The sequence below is a fragment of the Dipodomys ordii genome, unplaced genomic scaffold (genome assembly GCF_000151885.1).
Source record: "Dipodomys ordii isolate 6190 unplaced genomic scaffold, Dord_2.0 Scaffold11, whole genome shotgun sequence".
Classification (NCBI taxonomy): Eukaryota; Metazoa; Chordata; class Mammalia; order Rodentia; family Heteromyidae; genus Dipodomys; species Dipodomys ordii.
In genome coordinates this window covers 11,980,484-11,998,585 of record NW_012267227.1, presented here as the reverse complement: position 1 = coordinate 11,998,585, position 18,102 = coordinate 11,980,484, and the positions used below count along the sequence as shown (strand labels likewise).

The 18,102-nt window shown below is 38.7% G+C and overlaps 1 protein-coding gene across 2 annotated transcripts in view; it reads left to right on the top strand.

The window, feature by feature from the left end:
- The first annotated feature begins 1,510 nt into the window (after positions 1-1,510).
- The window catches only part of Dtwd1 (DTW domain containing 1), a 128,517-nt gene continuing 111,925 nt past the window's right edge, over positions 1,511-18,102 (top strand). The window contains exons 1-5 of one of the 2 annotated variants that reach the window (XM_013010058.1): positions 1,511-1,612; positions 6,594-6,868; positions 8,117-8,254; positions 9,589-9,841; positions 16,154-16,372. In XM_013010058.1, the coding sequence (XP_012865512.1) occupies positions 1,546-1,612; positions 6,594-6,868; positions 8,117-8,254; positions 9,589-9,841; positions 16,154-16,372 (952 nt within the window). In that variant the 5' untranslated portion in view covers positions 1,511-1,545. Of the gene's footprint in view, positions 1,626-6,593; positions 6,869-8,116; positions 8,255-9,588; positions 9,842-16,153; positions 16,373-18,102 lie in introns of both variants that reach the window. The other variant, XM_013010059.1, reaches the window with a different exon arrangement.

Below are 18,102 nucleotides of genomic sequence, written 5' to 3'. Positions count from 1 at the left end.
AAGAAAAAAGCCAGAAGTGGCGCTGTGGCTCAAGTGGTAGAGTGCTAGCCTTGAGCTGAAGAGCTGAGGGACAGCACCCAGGCCCAGAGTTCAGGTCCCACTACCAGACCCCAAAAAAACCAAACAAACAAACAAAAAAACCCACCACCACCAAAACTCTATAAAGTTCCACTTTGTATTATTTCGGTATTTAAAAACTGTAGCTTTGGGGCTGGGAAGGTGGCTCAGTGGTAGAGTGCTTGCCTTGCATGCATGAGGCCCTGGGTTCGACTCCTTAGCACCACATGGGCAAAAAAAGCCAGAAGTGGTGCTGTGGCTCAAGTGGTAGGGTGCTAGCCTTGAGCTGAAGAGCGCAGGGACAGATCCCAGGCCCAGAGTTCAGGCCTCACAACTGACAAACAAAAAACTGTAGCTTTCGGGGAGCAGGGTAGGTAGGACTGAGGATTAAACTCAGACCCTTATGTTCTACAACTTGAGCCATGTACTCAAAGAACTTCCATTTCTTGTATGGCTGGTATTACAGACATGCCTACCACACTGGGTCAAAACTCTAGTCCTGACTGATTTCTTTGTCTACAAATGGATCAAGACGTCCAACAAAGATTCCTACATGCTTTTCCACTTGAAAAAACACTGCTCTAAACTATCACCATTCAAGGCTTTCCCCAAATCCAGTGAGTAAAGCCTTCATCGGCCATTCCATTCTAAGCTCTTTGGAAATTCTTCTAACTTTACTAGTCATACGTATTATCTTTCTTTTTTAAATTTTGCTATTATTATTGCATTATTGCATTGTGTGATTGTATCATTATTGTATTTCCCACTACCTGTGCTCAACAGGGCAAGGTCTTTTTTTTTTTTTTAATTTCTTCTTCAGCTTCCTAATTTAATTGGACACGACTCAAATGTTCAATGCTTTGTGTTTGGGTCCTAGGGTTGTCAAGCATGAACTTTTCACCAGTCAGAATTTCTTGCAGGTGTGGGGAGGAGGCATGGCGAGAAGAATTTGTCCACTGAACTGAGGCTTCATGTCGTGTCGGATACAATACGCAGGAGCACCAACTGTGTCTTCCTGTTTTTACCGAGAACCAAATTATCCATATACAAACGGTTTTCTCTTTTCGTTGCTGGTTCCCCCCTCAGAACTCTACAGGGCCCGAAAGACTTGATAACCCCCCCCCACCAAAGTTACGTTGGCATGTGTTTTGATTACATGGAAAGCGTCCTGAGGTAACTATTTCTTTACCACGCACCGCAACAACTCTCTTCGAGGAATCTGGCCAAGGTGGTATCCCCCGACAGCTGCCTCAGGGTTCGCTCGCCATCCGCAACCCTCAGAAAGACGCCGCCGCCGCCGCCGGCGAAGCCTGAAAGGCGCGGGAGGGGCGGGACTTCCTGTGTAACTCCGCCCCGCAGTCTTCCTCGCCAATCACCTTCGCCGCTGCGCCCGGCCCTTAGCAACAGCCCTAGCAACGATCTAGCCCCGCCCCCTGGTGTGTCCTGGGGAAGCGCTTCCCTCCCGCCCCTACCTGGTCCGTGCAGGATATGGGACCGACGTGCGCCTTGGGGCTTGGACGGAGCGGAAGACGCGTGGAGCAGTGCGTGGACTGTGGTGGGCTGTGCAGGTCTGAGTCCCACGTGAACCCCGCAAGCCGTTTGTGCCCCAAGTCTCTCGGGGGCGGGGGAGGGGAGCAGTGGCAGTGGAACTGCTCGTGCTGCGCGACTGGGGGGTCACGACCCTAGCCGAGGTCATGCTGGGGGTCACCTGTGAGAGAGACCCGGGTCTCTCGCGCGGGCTTTGTTTTTTGGCCTCTTGTAGGCCCTTGATAGCCCTATAGGAAATTAAAAAAAAAAAAACAAAACAATTCCCTCCCTTTCAATGATTTTCTACACCCTCAGGGGTATCTGCCCTGGCCAAGGCAGTTTTTATATAGCTTCATTCTTTCACTTTTAGTCTTTGGAGTTGTTTCTTTTTGGGGGGAGGAGGGGAAGGAGTGGAGATGGGGTGGGAGTAGAGCAGAGATTGCTCATCACAGCAAAAAAAACCCCTAAAGTAGACACTGGAATATGTAGGCCGGGCCAGGGTATTTAAAATATTAAGAGTATGGTTACCTAATAAGCAGAGGAGTTTGTATCTGCTGTCTGAGTTATTTCTTGGGTGTGTAAGACAAATGAGGTATGCATGAGGTGCTAGTTCCAAGGAGCTGGGTGATAACGTTAATGCTTTAAGATTGCCACCTGTAAGGGCTATTTCTGACAGAACCCCACCCTACCAGGAAAAACTACTAGACAGTCTACATTACCATGTGTTAGGTGCTGTGGGAAAGGCCTTTAGTCACACACACACACACACATATACCTGTATATATATATATATATATATATGTATATATATATATATATATATGTTGCATCTTAAGTTTAAAACAATGGATCTGTATATATTGCATAACCAGTTCTTAAAAATACTGCAGAAGCCTGGTGCTAGTGGCTCACACCTGTCATCCTTGCTACTCAACAGGCTAAGATCTGAGGATTGCAGTTCAAAGCTAGTTGGAGCCGGAAAATTTGTGAGTCTCTTATTTCCAGTTAACCAACAAAAAACCCACATGTGGAGCTGTGGCTCAAGTGGTAGAGTGCTAGCTTTGACCAGAAAAGCTCAGGGATAGTGCCTAGGCCCCGAGTTCAAGCCCCAGGACAGGTGCCCCCAAAACCCAAACAACCCTATAGAAAAGGAATCTGAAACAACTATATCTAGTATTGAGCTGGTCCTCAATACACAATAGAGGAGTGTTGGATAATATTCTTTTGGGAAAAATTGCCAAGCTGCCCAAGTCTATAAAGATAGTTTATCAGGTACTTCTGTAGTGAGATGCATAAGAGGATCCCTTGCTCTCCGCCCCCCCCAAATGTTTTTGATTTCGTTAGCAAGTATTTGTTGACTTCTGGTGCAAAAGAATCTGGTGCAGGTGATACCAGAAAAGAATTCTGGTTTTGCAGAATTGAAGGGCAAAGAGTATCTCCATGAAGTGTTTTTCCATGGCAAACATGTGGAACCAATAATAAGTACTTAGGAGAGTGAGGTATAGTTTGTGAGGAAGTTGATAGGGAGCCTGAGTTGGAATCCTGATTGTGAATCTAAAAACAAGATTATGTGCAAGGTAAAAATGATGCATTTGGTGTATATAATTAGTTTTTTTTAATTCAGTAGAAGGAGTAAAATACTATTTGTTATTGTGTTAATCTGTCTTTTTAACCTCACAAGCCCAGCTATATGTACACTCATATATTTGGTGTTAATAAACATGTTTTGAAAGCCTTGAATCAGGGTACTTAAAATAATTTATACACTTTTTTTTTTTTTTGGCCAGTCCTGGGGCTTGAACTCAGGGGCTGGACACTGTTCCTGAACTTCTTTTGCTCAAGGCTAGCACTCTACCACTAAGCCACAGCACCACTTCCAACTGTTTATGTGGTTCTGAGGAAGAGAACTTAGGGCTTCATGCATGCTAGGCAAGCACACTACCACTAAGCCACATGCCCAGCCCATAAATTGTTGATATTTCTGAGATATCTCAAGAGAATATACTTTGTGGGTTGTAGAATATCTCCAATATTTCCAGTAGTTCTCTTCAGAATACCCGACAACAACATTGTTTTCTCATGGAGTCATTTAGCCCCACTCAGTGTGGACCCTGTGTTGGCTTGTAATACTTGACAGTTAGCTAAAGAACTTCTCATTTCTGGGGACTAATAGGCTCTCTTCTCAGTTTTCTTCTTGGGACTGTAGATGGTCTCTGCAAAGCATTTGCAATTGTATGAAAAGTTTGGAGGTCTCTATTTTTCTAGGGGTAAGAAACAAGATTTGCATGTGATTCTGAGACTCAAGGATGGCAGCTAAATATCCTGTACTCTTTGTCACAAAGGGCATCCTCACAAAGATGGAAGCCATTTTTAGGCAGGTGATTTGGAATGGCAATCACTGCATAATGTGTTTCATTTGTGAGTCTGGAAGAAGGGATTAGACTATTATTCTCAAATAGTACTTTCTTTGAGCACCTTTAGGACTTCATTTCTTTTTTCTTTGTGTTGGTACTTGGCTTGAAGTCAGGGCCTGGGCAATGACAAACTATCTTTGTTACTCAAGACTGGCACTCTACCACTTGAGCCTCAGTGCCACTTCCAGATGATCAACTTTATTCATGTAAATCTGTGCATAATTAATATGCAGCAAAAATATTTACTGTATTTTTTTCTTTTGCCTCTGGGTGAATTTGTGAAGCACATTTTCCTTTTCCCTCAGGAAAAACATCCTTTTCTTTACATATCTTTGTGTCCCAAGCTCATTGGAATTTATAATTTTGAAAAAGAAATGTTCATAAGTGATTATGTTCATAGTGTCACAAACATCTAGTTACCAAATTATGTTGCATTTGTTTTCCTGAATTTTTTGTTCACTTTTTATTTGGGTAACCACAGAAAGAAATTTTCCTGTTGGAGTCACAGCATTTCTCCTATTGGTGTTTGTCCTCAAAGTGCTTGGAGTATCATAGTTAAACACCCCATTGCTGTAGGGTTTATAGTAAGAGAATCATTTTACTGCTATGGAATGCATGTAAATCAATAGAGCCTTGCTCATTTTTCTGCTTTGAAAGATATCTTGCATTCAGGGTTTGCATTAGCAGCCATCGTCCTTCCTTGAAAATATTAAGTGGGAAAATTATTTTATTATTGTATTTTTAGAACTAAAAAACCTGAACATGTGTGTGTGTGAGTGTGTGATATACACACTTAGGAATCAATAGAAATTCTGAGACTGAGTGGAGATTAATGGTTTTACTATGTAAATTTTTATATCTTCTAAACTCTTACAAACTACCATTGATAGTAATTTTTTTTTGGGGGGGTGCCAATCCTGGGCCTTGAACTCAGAGCCTGGGAGCTGTCCCAGAGTTCTTTGCTCAAGGTTAGTGCTCTACCACTTTGAACCCAGCTTTTTTGGTGGTTAATTGGAGATAGAGTCTGACAGACTTTCCTGCTTTGGTTGCCTTTGGACTGTGATCCTTAGATTGTAGCTTCCTGAATAGCTGGGATTACAGGCATGAACCACTGATGTCTGGCAAGTGGGACGGTATGTTTTTATTTTATTTTATTTTTGGGGCTTGAACTCTGGGCTTGGGCGCTGTCCCTCAGCTCTTCAGCTCAAGACTAGTGCTCTACCACCTGAGCCACAGCACCACTTCCAGTTTATTGGAGATAAGAGTTTCACGGACTTTCCTGCCCGGGCTGGCTTTGAACTGCTATCCTCAGATCTTAGCCTCCTGAGTAGCTAGGATTACAGGCGTGAGCCACCAGCGCCTGGCTGGGACAGTATGTTTTAAGTTGGCGAGAATGTATCTTGGTAAGAACTTACCGGTGTTAGGAAAGTGTCTTGTTTTTCTCTCACTTTCCCAGCACAATCACATGGAAAATTTCTGTGACCTTAGAAAGTGTCCCTATTAGCAAGCATGCAGTTCTGCAACCAGCATCAGCTGACTGTCTTCTGTTTTAACTCAAATCTGACTGTGGAGGTCACCTTCAGTCGAGGGTTCAGCCCCCAAGACTGCCTCAACTTTACACCCACTTGCAACCCAGCTTTAAGAATGTCTTACCAGCTACATATTGAGGTTCTCAAAAGCCCCTCCTCATTCATTTAATATACTAGAGTAGTTCACAGAAGTCAGGGAGAAACTACCTATGTTTGCCTGTTTATTATAAAGGTTATTTTAAAGGACACAAATATAGGAAATCTGGAAGTTTCTCTAGCTGGGAGCTTCATCCTTTTTGCAGTTGAAGAATGCTACCCTCCAGGCATGCAGATAAATGCCTTTCTGCAAACTTCTACTTGTTGTGCTGGGTGGAAGTCTTCAGGCCCTCATATGTTTTCGGTTTTTTAGAGGCAACTGTTGCCCAGGGGTGAGAGCTAATAGACTGGATGGAGAATCTCAGCACTCCCAGATTCCCTTCTGAAGAGTTTAAGATTAGAATTTAAGGTTGAGTTACAGTGCAGGAACTGTGGAAATGTGTGTGTGTGTGTGAGTGAGTGTGTGACTGTGAGACTTACTGTGTGATTGCTGTAACTTCAAACTTCTATTTTCATTAGAGTTCAACATGAGATTTGATGTCACCCTCCTATAATGTCAATTCCATTTACAGAGTTCACTATATTTCCGATTGCTACAAACATAAAACCATTGAATTCCTAATACTTATAAAGCAAAATTGTCATTTGTGGAACAAAAAGGGTACTAGAAAAATGGAATTTTATTCCCTAAATTTTATATTTGATATAATTTGACTAAGATAACATTTTCTATGTTTGTAGAAGAAATGGCCCAAGTAGAGAACTGTGATTTCTTATCTTTATTGTTTATTTAAAGTATTGTTTATTTAAAGTACTATTAAAGTATACCATAAATACTAAAACCAGCGCACAGTTATGAATTAAATTGAGATTTTGTTTGTTTTTGGTTTTGGAGGGAGAATAAAACATTTATTTGTAATTTTTCTTCCTCCCCTCTCTTTTAATGGTGCATCTGTGTTTTGTGTTGTAGGTGTTGCTGTTAAACTTTGGTCTGAAGGAAAAATGTCTCTCAATCAATCTGTATATCCTAAAGAAAGTGAAGAACAGAATTCAACAGTTGTGGACCCAAAACAGTCAGAAGAGCCCTTTCAAAACTTGTGCTTAGCATCGCAAGAAGTTCTTCGGAAAGCTCAGCAAAGTGGGAGATCAAAGTGTCTCCAGTGTGGTGGTTCCCGGATGTTCTACTGCTACACGTGTTACGTCCCAGTCGAAAATGTACCTATTGAACAGATTCCACTTGTGAAGGTGAGAACTTCATTGCTTGAAAGTCATATGCCTTACATATTCCTACTCTCATATAATTGATGAGGGTTTTTTTTTTGTCATGAAGATGATTCATATTATTGAAAATGGTGTCCCATGAAACTACTTAGCCATTGAGTATCATTGTAATTTGCATTTTCTAGAATCATGTAAGTGGAACCATATACTTTATACTCTTCATCATCTGTCTTCTCAGAGCACTTATTTTTAAGATTCAGGCATACTGTTGTATATATCAGTTCCCAAGCTACTTTTTTCAGAGGAGCAGTTGCTATTACTCAGGAGTTCTTTTGTGTGGGACTGTAACTTGGCTTTCATTTCCATAATGATGACTGAATACAGGACTTATCCAGGCATTAATAAAGAGAGCTTAAAAAAAATAAATCAAGCCAGGCACTGGTGGCTCATGCCTGTAATCCTAGCTACTCAAGAGGCTGAGATCTGAGGATTGTGGTTCAATGCCAGCCCGGGTAGAAAAGTCCCTCTGAGACACTTGTCTCCAGTTAACCATTTGAAAACTGGTAGTGGAGTTGTGGCTCAATATTCTGGCATACAACCCTGAGCAAAAGAACTCTGGAACAGCGCCTACACACTGAGTTCAAATCCCACAATTCCAAAATAATAAGAGAAAGAAAAATCAAAAGTAAAATAATAGAAAGTCCTAACTCAAATCTGAGGGAGTATTATTTTTTATCAAAGGCAGTACATAATCCATAACAGACAGTGAGCAAACAAATGACCATTAAGGAAAAAATGGGCCCAATAATTTTGAGAGTTACGTGTGAAATGAGGTTACACCTTCGCCTTACTCTATTACTGTTTTTCCTATTGGTAATCTAATTTGTACTGTTAAAATGTGGTGCTGCAAGCTACGATGTGCATCATAAAAAATACCTTTGGTTTGAGAGGATATAGAAAGAACAGAATTTCAGCTTAAATTTGAAATTTGAATTGGTCAATCTTGCGTTTCCTTTTAAAATAGCATAAACAAACCTAGAGTTTATAGGAATTATAAAAAATGTTCTTGGCATGGACACTGTAATGTGAGGAGTTGGACTCAATACCCATATAAAAAAACTGCCTTAAGAGCAGATTTTATACTCATTGAGTTTAGCATTGTTTTAGCATATGATTGACAACATGGAGGAAGTAATTTGAGTTGCTAAAGATTTGTATTACTAAAAATGAGAATTTTGTTATTCATGCCTCTTTTTGATGTTTTTGCTTTAGCTACCATTGAAGATTGACATTATTAAACATCCAAATGAAACAGATGGCAAAAGTACAGCTATACACGCAAAGCTCTTAGCACCTGAGTTTGTAAATATATACACTTACCCTTGCATTCCAGAATATGAAGACCATCAAGTGAGTAGCTTATTATAGTTCTTCACATTGAATATGAAAACTAACTTGAATGCATTTCTGAACTTACTTGAACATTATTAATTATTAATTTGAAAATCTAGTATTATTCCTATGTAACATTAAATATACTATTTTCTCTATAGGTTTCTTCACAGTTCAAATGATCCTAAGCTATTATACTTTCTCCTCCCTCCAACGTTTTCTGTTTATATACATATAGATGATCTAACTTGATGTATACTGGGAAACCAAATCACAAATGTTGGAGTGTGTCCAAAAGAAAAGAGTTAAAAGGATTTTCAGGAATTCTCCCTGAATCAAGAGTTTTACTACACAGCCTTTCTAATATTGCTTTTGGCTGCTTAGATAATCTTTCTTGTTCATTTCTACATTCTCAGTTGATTTTCACATAATGTGGAATTGTCATACTTGCAGAATGAATGATAGTAGTCAGCTTGCTGAAACAGTAAATTTGTAATAGATGTCAAACAATAAGGCCTTGGGTACTTCAGAAAAAAGCTATAAATCTTTTAGGTTTCATGGAAGCTTTAGTGAGTGAGAGCCACTTAGAAACAAATTAAAAATTTGTATATTCACTTATTCTACAAACTGTTTTTGATTGAATTTATTTAGAAAATTGTGTAAGTAAGTGATAGCAGTTTTGATCCAGGAATATGTTTGTATTTACTTGTCTGATCAACTAGATATCACTTATTTCAATTAAATGGAACACACTACAGTGTACACACTACTATTACTATTATTACTGTAATCCAGGTTGGTTTTGACTTCAAGATCTACTGCCAAGTGTTGTTGGGATTATAGGCATGTGTCCCCATGACTGTATGACTCTGTTAATCCTGGCATTAATAGTATCTATAAAGGCCCTTTAGACCATTTTCTCATCAATCCACTATGTTCTTTGTTTAAGCAAAAATGACATTTAGGCCAGATTCCAGTGGCTCACGCCTGTTATCCTAGCTACTCAGGAGACTGAGATCTGAGGATCATGATTCAAAGCCAGCCCCAGCAGGAATGTCTGTAAGACTCATCTCCTGTAAACCACTCAGAAAACTGGAAGTAGTGCTGTGGCTCAAGTGGTAGAGTGCTAGCCTTGAGCTGAAGAGCTGAGGGACAGTGCCCAGGCCCAGGGTTCAAGCCCCATGACTGACAAAAAAACCCCTCCAAACCCCCAAAAAACAACCCCCCCAAAAAAACCCAAACACATATAACAGGACCAACCTACTGGCTTGTTCCTAAAAATTTTAAGTGAATCAGAATTGATGTTGCAGATCCCAGTAGCACATGGCTAATGTGAGTTTCTTCATTTTTAGGTGGCACTTGTTTTTCCTGGACCTGAGTCTGTATCAATACAAGATATTTCTTTCCATCTACAAAAACGGATTCAAAGTAAAGTTAGAGGCAAAAATGATGACCCTGACAAGCAGTCTTTTAAACGCAAGAAAACTGAAGAACAAGAGGGCTGTGATTTGAAGGAGAGTAGAGGCACTACATTGAAAAAAATTATCTTCATAGACAGCACCTGGAACCAGACAAACAAAATATTCACTGATGAGCGACTTCAAGGTAAGAAAAATGTTTTTTTGGATTATTTCTCTCCTGCCAACTTTTATTTGAAAAACCACAAGGATATCTATGCACTCGCCACATTTCCTTTCTTTTCTTTCTATGTCATATCTGTATGTATGTGTTTATATCACCTGTAATTTGGGTTGAACCATTTGAAAGCAAATGATAGCCTTGTAACACTTTTGAATACTTCAGTATACATCTTCCAAGAATATATATATATATATATATACACATATATATACACATATATATATACATATATATATACATACATATATATATATATATATATATATAATTTGGGTGGTTGCTGAAGTCCCAGACCTGTCATTCTAGCTATTTAGAAGGATGAAATTAGGACCACAGTTTGCCACCAGCCCAGCAGAAAAGTTTCAGTGGCCACTTCTCCTCCCTAAACTGGATGCAGTTGCACACACCTGTCATCCTAACTACAGTGGAAAGTTTCAGGTAAGTGGATTTAGATCCAGATACAAACCTGTGCAGAGACTTTGTCTCAAAAAAAGTAACACAAAGGACTGGAAGCATAGAGTATTTGCCTAGCAAATTTTAGGCCTTGAGTTCAAATCCCAGTACTACCAAAAAATTAAAAAAAGAATAAGTACAGTCTCATGCATAATAAATATACTATTAGCACTTCTAAGAAAATCAACAAAAATTCCACAATATTATCTAATATGCAGTCTTTATTCAAATGCCCCTAATTGATGCAAAAATGTCTTTTGTAGATTTTACCCCCTTGACAAAACAACATTTTAACTCCTCACATTTAAGGTTGTTAAATGCTTTGTCTAGGATAATTATATATGAGGATAAATTCAGGGTTGTCTGTGACTATTGCAGTTTTTAATCTATTGTTTTGCTGTAATTGCTAATAGTGTTCTATTCTGACACTGGTAAAACATCCAGAGCTACTGTTGGTGCAGTGTTGAACAAAACAGCAGTTTCACTGTCAAGGGGATTTTAAACCTATTGGTATTTCACATGCATAAAGATACTATGTGCTAAGCTCCAGTTCTTCCTTGTGGTACACTTAGGAACCAGAGAGGTTGGGATCAAATTAGAACATATAGGGAAATCTACCTGTAAAAACTTACGGTATTGAAGGGATCAGAATTCCCTTTGAAAGGTTGGGATCTAGCACAGAATTGAATTAGGCTATGTGAATTGGGAAGAAATAATAGAAATTTTTCGGATAAGTCTGATTTTAGGCAAACCTAAAGTGCAAACAGACTTGAATACTGCCAGTGTAATTCCACTTAGATTTTTTTTTCCCAAGGATTTTCACTTAGGATCTTTCATTTGATCCTTGCAATTACCATATAAGGTAATACTAAGGAAAAATAGCTCAGAAAGAAAAAAAAAATCTTCAAACTGAGGAGTAAACATGCTGCCATAAACATGTAAAGGAATGTGACTGGCAGTGCTTCCTTTCCCTTTTTCAAAGAATAGGGCATTAGGGGTTTGTTGCCCTGTAGACACAGGCAGCAAGATTCTTCAGGGTCTTGTGCTCTGTAGTATCCTCTACTTCCTCATACGTAGAAACAGACAGCACTCAGACTGTCAAAACAACCTCATTCCATGCATGGGCATCTCGAAGGTACAAACTGTGTTAACCTAGTTAAATGTGCTGCTGTCATGCACTTCAGCTTGGAACTGATTTAACACAGAATCAGACTCCAGTGAAGTGTCTCAAACTTTCTTTTCTAGCTGACTCATATTCCTAACAATAGCCTGGGAGAAGCTCTCCCAGGTTGAACCTTTTAGCAACTACTGCCTCATACCAACTTGGTGGTTCTTTTGCCTTCTAAGCGTGAACAAAGCCACCAAATAACTCCCAAAGCACCATAACACCACCAGCCCCCCGCCCCTAACTTTTACAGGAACTACTGAGAAAACCTCAAGAACTGTAGAAGGTATAAAGAAATAAGAGAGATAGTATTATCTCCTGTGCTTTGAATTTCTGGTTGTGTTACCTGGGCAAGTAAAGTAACTTAAAATTATTGTTATTGGGAACTAAGAATTTTAGGAGGAAAAAGTGACTCATGAAATAAAAGAAACAAAATTCCTATAATATTAAAATGTAAAATGAGACTGTCTACATGAATAAAACACTAGAAAGTGGAATGCCTAACTTAATTATGGAAGGTCAAGTTAAAACTACAAGTGTAGAATGACTTAACATTCCTCAAGATTCACCAAAAGAAGCTTTGAGAAAATATAGAGGAAAGATGATCTTCTTTTGTGGGAGGTAACCTAAATTATTAATAATGGTATTGTAGCCACACACTATTTTGACTCAAGCCTACAATCCTAACTTTTCAGGAAGCTGAGATCTAAGGATTGAGATTTGAACCCAGCTTGGATAGGAAAGTCCATGAAATTTTATCTTCAATTAGCAAAAAGCCAGAAATGGAGCTGTGGGCTCAAGGGACAGAGCACCATGAGTGGAAAAGTTAAGAAACAGAGTCTAGTTAATGAGTTCAAACCCTAGTACCATTGTGTACAGACACACACACACACACACACACACACACACACACACACATACTTGTTCATATGATCTAAATTATGTACATGTGAGAATGATAGAAATTAGAGAAATTCCTTTAAATATCAACCCCTAGAAATTGAATTTTTTTTTTTTTGGTCGGTTGTGGGGCTTGAACTCTGGGCCTGGGCGCTGTCCCTCAGCTCTTCAGCTCAAGGCGAGCGCTCTACCACTTGAGCTACAGCGCCACTTCCGGTTTTCTGGTGGTTTATTGGAGATAGGAGTCTCACGGTCTCTCCTGCCTGGGCTGACTTTGAACCGCAATCCTCAGATCTCAGCCTCCTGAGTAACTAGGATTATAGGCGTGAGCAACCAGCGCCCGGCTAGAAATTGAATTTTTTAATCCACAGAGACTGTAGCATGATTAAGGAATAAGCCTTTCATTGACATGATTAGATCGTTTTAATCTAAACTAGTCTGGGATCTGACTTGCAGCTCTAGTTCTGTCACCAACAAAGATCTTTTTTAAAGTGAGGTTATTATGTTTTGAAACAAATTACTGTATATCTAGAAGAGTGTCTATAGTTACAGAGCATAATGATAAAAGGAATAAATGAAAACCCATGCACCAGAATAGGTTCAGTTAATTTCTATGCCATCCTTCATGGCTTTCCTCCTATTTCCTTTCCCACTGACAATGCTCCTGAATTATGTCTGTCTGTCTTCTATTTCTAGATTCTAGTGTTATTATGTACATCTGTATTCATAAGCTACATATTAACCTATTTTTGCTTTGTTTTGAACTTGTACATTGTTTTTTTCTGTACTTGCTTTCGAAAGTCATCAGTTTGTTTCTGAATTTTACCCATATTGTCCTGATGGTAATTCATTCATTTTCACTGCTATATAGTATCTGGTTATATGAATAGACTATAGTTTATTCTATTGAAATATTTGTTTCTGATATTTTAAGTAGTGCTATTGCAAACATTTTTGCACACATACAACCTGCTTCAGAAATTGATCTCTGTACTGTTGAATATAAATATTTTTAGCTTTATATATAATTCCAAATTGCTTCTAAAATGAGTAGATGTGTGCTACCATCATTAACATATGAAAGATCCTATTGATTCATAATTCTTCTTATCTTAGTATTGTTATATAATTGATTTTGCCAATCTAGTCTGTGTTAAGTGGCATATTATTGTGTTAATACGTATTTCTCTGGTGACTAATTAGATGAAGTATTTTCTTTCTTTATTTGGCTATGTGGATATATTGCCAAATAATACCAAATGCTCATATCTCACTTTTCTATTTTAATTGTCCATTCTTACTGATATATAAGAATTCTTTATATATTCTAGAATGTTTGAAGTACCTTGAAGTTTGTCTCATCTTTTAAAGTAACTTTTGAGGAAAAAAAGTCTTAGAATTATGGATATTAGGTTTTAGTACCTTTTGTGTCTTAAATCTTCCTCCACCTAAAAATACTATATTTCTAATAATTTGTAGATTTTTTTGTATTTTCTCTACAAAAAAGCCAATTTTTATTACTTTCCAGTTCTTAAACATTTATTTTATTTTTTTTGTCATTTGTGGGGCTTGAACCTGGGTACTGTCTCTGAGCTTCTTTTTCCTCAAAGCTAGCATTCTACCACTTGAGCTATAGCACCACTTCTGACTTTTTCTGAGAAGTTTATTGGAGATAAGTATCTTATGGACATTCCTGCCTGGGTTGTGAATCTCCGATTTCAGCTTCCTGAGTAGCTGGGATCATAGGTGTGAGCCACTGGTTCCCAGGGCATCTAACTAATTTTATTTTTCTTTCTTACTATGTTAACTAAACCCTCCAATGTAATATCGAATTGAAACCTTGTCAAGGTCATCCTAGATAGTGTTATTAACTGGCAAGTTTATTTATATTTGTTGTATCTATATATTGGATCTCTTTCCATCTTGATTTTTTTAATCCTCCTTGTCCCATTTCTTTACTATTTTCTCCTTTCCTGGCTTTTCTTTGATTGAAAATTTTTTTCCTAATTCTATTTTTAAATATGCCTATCTGGATTCATTTAAAGAATTGTGTGTGGGTCACTTTAAAAAGTTCAAAGCTAAACAATAACTCATCCTTTTGAACAATATGAGGACACAGTACATGGAAGTGTCATTCAGTCTCATTCACAATGTTATTGTTCTGTTCATTATTTTTGTTGTTTGTTTTATTGTCTGCCCACAAATTAGATATTTTTTTATTATTTTTTGTTTTATAAGACAACATTTATTTGGATTTGAGTAAATGTTTACTACTGTTCTCTTTGCTCAGCATTCTTTTATTTTATATTGTCTTTTGCTCTTACATCCTGTAAGAATTCCTTTTATTTGGTTTCTTCTTGGCACAGGTTTAATTTTCGTTTTGTCTATTAATGTTTTCTCTCTTTTCTTTGATGTATTATTCTGCTGGGTACATGATTTTTAGGCCAGTTATTTTCTTTTGACACTTTGAAGAAATGATCACAGTGCCTTTAGTGTTCTTTTGTTGCTAATGAAAAGTTTCCTCATTTTATTGATCATTGCTCTGTGCATGATCTGTCCCTTTTTAGCGGCTAGTTTTAAAATCTTGTTTGCATTGTTGGGGTTTTGCACAGTACCCTAGATAGCTCTAAATGGTGATTTTTCTGGATCTGTGGCTTTGCACTGTCTCTTTAAATGCTCTCTCTACTTCATTGTCTTTGTTCTTTACTCCTCAGACTATTAAATACTAGTTTCTTCATGTCTCAATAACATGCAATTTCTTATTTATTTCTTGTCCCTTTCTGCTACATTTGTGGTGTAGCATTTAAGTAAAAGTGATATGTGACAGAAGGAAATCATTCCTTATTGGCCAGTGAGCAATTGTTTTTTTAAAAATTTCTCACTTTAAAATAAGCTGCTGAGAATGGCAGATTAATACAGTGTGAATCTGAGCACTAGTCTAAGGTGCTATGAAAGCATTGTGGGTTTGTTTGCTGACACCTGGCTTGCAGAAGATGACTAGTGCTTCATGTATCATTTCCTCTTTCATCGTCCAAGAGAAAGTGTGGATGCAGTGTGGACATGTCAGAGCACAGTGACAATATTCTGCTTCTGAAGATAGAACTAAAGTGATAGCTTAGAAGTAAATGTTTACCAGTGTCGAGGACCATTAGGCTGCCCCACCTTCTCTCTCTCTGTTTCACATGATACTTTGAGTTTATTAAAGCCTTTTGAAATTTGGTGAATTTAGTCCTGTCACAGGTTAAAAATCACTGGAAGATCTTAATGTTGATTACTTTTTTGCTGCAAGGTCTAAGAGTGGGAGGTGACTATCTTAAGATTTTATTCTGCATCTGATGTTGTTTCTATGTGTTTTGTGAAGCATTTAAAATAATATTCTGGCTGGGGGCTCGTGGCTCATGCCTATATTCCTAGCTGCTCAGTAGGCTGAGATCTGAGGATCATAGTTCAAAGCCAGCCAGGGCAGGAAAGTCCACGAGACTTTTATCTCTTTAATTAACCACCAGAAAACTGGAGTGAAGCTGTCACTCAAATTGGTAGTGTGCTTGCCTTGAGCAAAAAGCTCAGGGACAGCAACCCACATCTCAAATTCAAGACCACACCTGACCAAAGATTAAAGAAAAAAAAATTACCGTTTGGAATCACTATTAACAGTTCATATCAGTGTTTCTTTTAACACTTCTTGAAATAATTAAAAGGAATCATTATTGTATCAGTGCTGTAGTTAGTAAGTAGTTATATTTTTTTCTTTTTGGCAGGGTTGTTACAAGTTGAATTGAAAACGAGAAAAACTTGCTTTTGGCGCCATCAAAAAGGGAAGCCCGACACTTTCCTCTCCACAATTGAAGCCATTTATTACTTTCTAGTGGGCTACCACACTGATGTATTAAAAGAGAAATACGAAGGACAATATGACAATCTGTTATTTTTCTATTCTTTTATGTACCAGTTGATAAAGAATGCCAAATGCTCTGGAGGTAAGGAAGCAACAAAACTTATCCATTAGTTAACAAGTCATCTGTCATTTTCTTTTCCTCACATTAATAAACTTACAGTTGTGCTTTGTTTATTCTTGGGAGATAATCATATTAGATTTAGAAAATGTCTGGGTCTGTGTGTGTGTGCGTGTGTATGTGTGTGTATGTATGTATGTATGTATGTGTGTGTGCGTGTGTGTGTTCTGGGGTTGAGCCCAAGGCTTTGCACCTGCCTAGCGCTCTATTCCTTGTGCCATACATAACCCTAGGCCTTTTGACTTAAGTAGTTTTCCAGTAGTGTCTGCTGTGTATGGCTGGGCCGATGTGAACCATAATCCAGTCACCTGTTTACACTGCTAAGGCAACAGGCATGGAATTACTATGTCCAGTTGAGTGAGGATCTAGCATTCATGCCATATTTGGCCTTCCTGATTTCATCCTCTAATGTCGCTGAAATGACAGGCACATGCCACTGTATGCCACCTATTGATTGAGATGATCCTCCTGATTCCTACCTCCCAAATAGCTAGGGTAAGAGGTATGAGCCACTGGTACCCTGCTTGAATCTCTTTGCTTAACAGAAAAAGAAATAAAGCATGATTTGTTTGAGGTTAGTCACAAAAACAGGTAGAATGAGTTTTTGGAAAATAACATACTGCATCTGATGGATACTTCCTGCCTTTTGTATCTGCCTAACTTCTTTTTTTTTTTTTTAGGATAAAATTGCTAGTAGCCAGGCACCAATGGCTCATGCCTATAATCCTAGCTACTCAGGAGGCTGGAATCCAAGGATTGTGATTCAAAGCAAGATTAGGCAGGAGAATCCGTGAGACTTTCATCTCCAATAAACTACTCAGAAAAGGCTGGAAGTGATGCTGTGGCTCAAGTGGTAGAGCGCTAACCTTGAGTACCAAGAGGCTCAGGGACAGTGCTCAGGCCCTGAATTTAAGTCCCAGGACTGAAAGGAAAAAGAATTGCTAATAATCACGTGGTCCTGCCACAAAGATGGACATAAGCCCTACTTTGGTAGACCATGGAACACCCAGTCCATTCTGATAAGCATTAGGGATGGCATTCAAGATGTTTAATTGGTAAAAGGCAATGGGATACCATGGTTAAATGCACAGACTCCAAAGCTAGACAGCCCAGTCTCAGCTATGCCACACATCAGTCATGTCATGTTTCTCATCCACAAAGAGTGAGGGATAGAGTGGCTTACTTTAGATAGAATCACCGTGAGAAGTAACTGAACATGTATCTAATAGGGTCTTTTAGCAGCACCTACAATGTAAGTGCTATGGTTTTTGTTTTAATTTGGAATTGTGAACTAAGAATAAGCGTAGAACTGATGGTGGCCACCTATGCTACCAGGTGAAAAGAGCCAGTCTTAGAGTGAATCTGGGAAAGGACTGCAGAGTGTCCAGATAGAGGGACTGAATCCTGAGGACCGTCACTTAATCTCGTGGAAGTAGCTGCTGGTGAACAAAGCCCAGTCATCCTGGATGCCTTTTGTTGGGCCCGCTGGATGTACCCTCTTCTCTTTTATGTTCTGCTCTCTGCTGTGTGAGGTAGGTTCCCTTACCCTCTGGCCTTGGGTTTGATTCAACAAATAGGAAGTTGAGAGGGAAATGAAAACCATTTATTTACCCGGCTCCTTTCTTGCAAGGTAGGCATGTCCCTGTAACAGAATGCCATCGATCACATGTCCTTCCCTTCCTGAACACTCATCT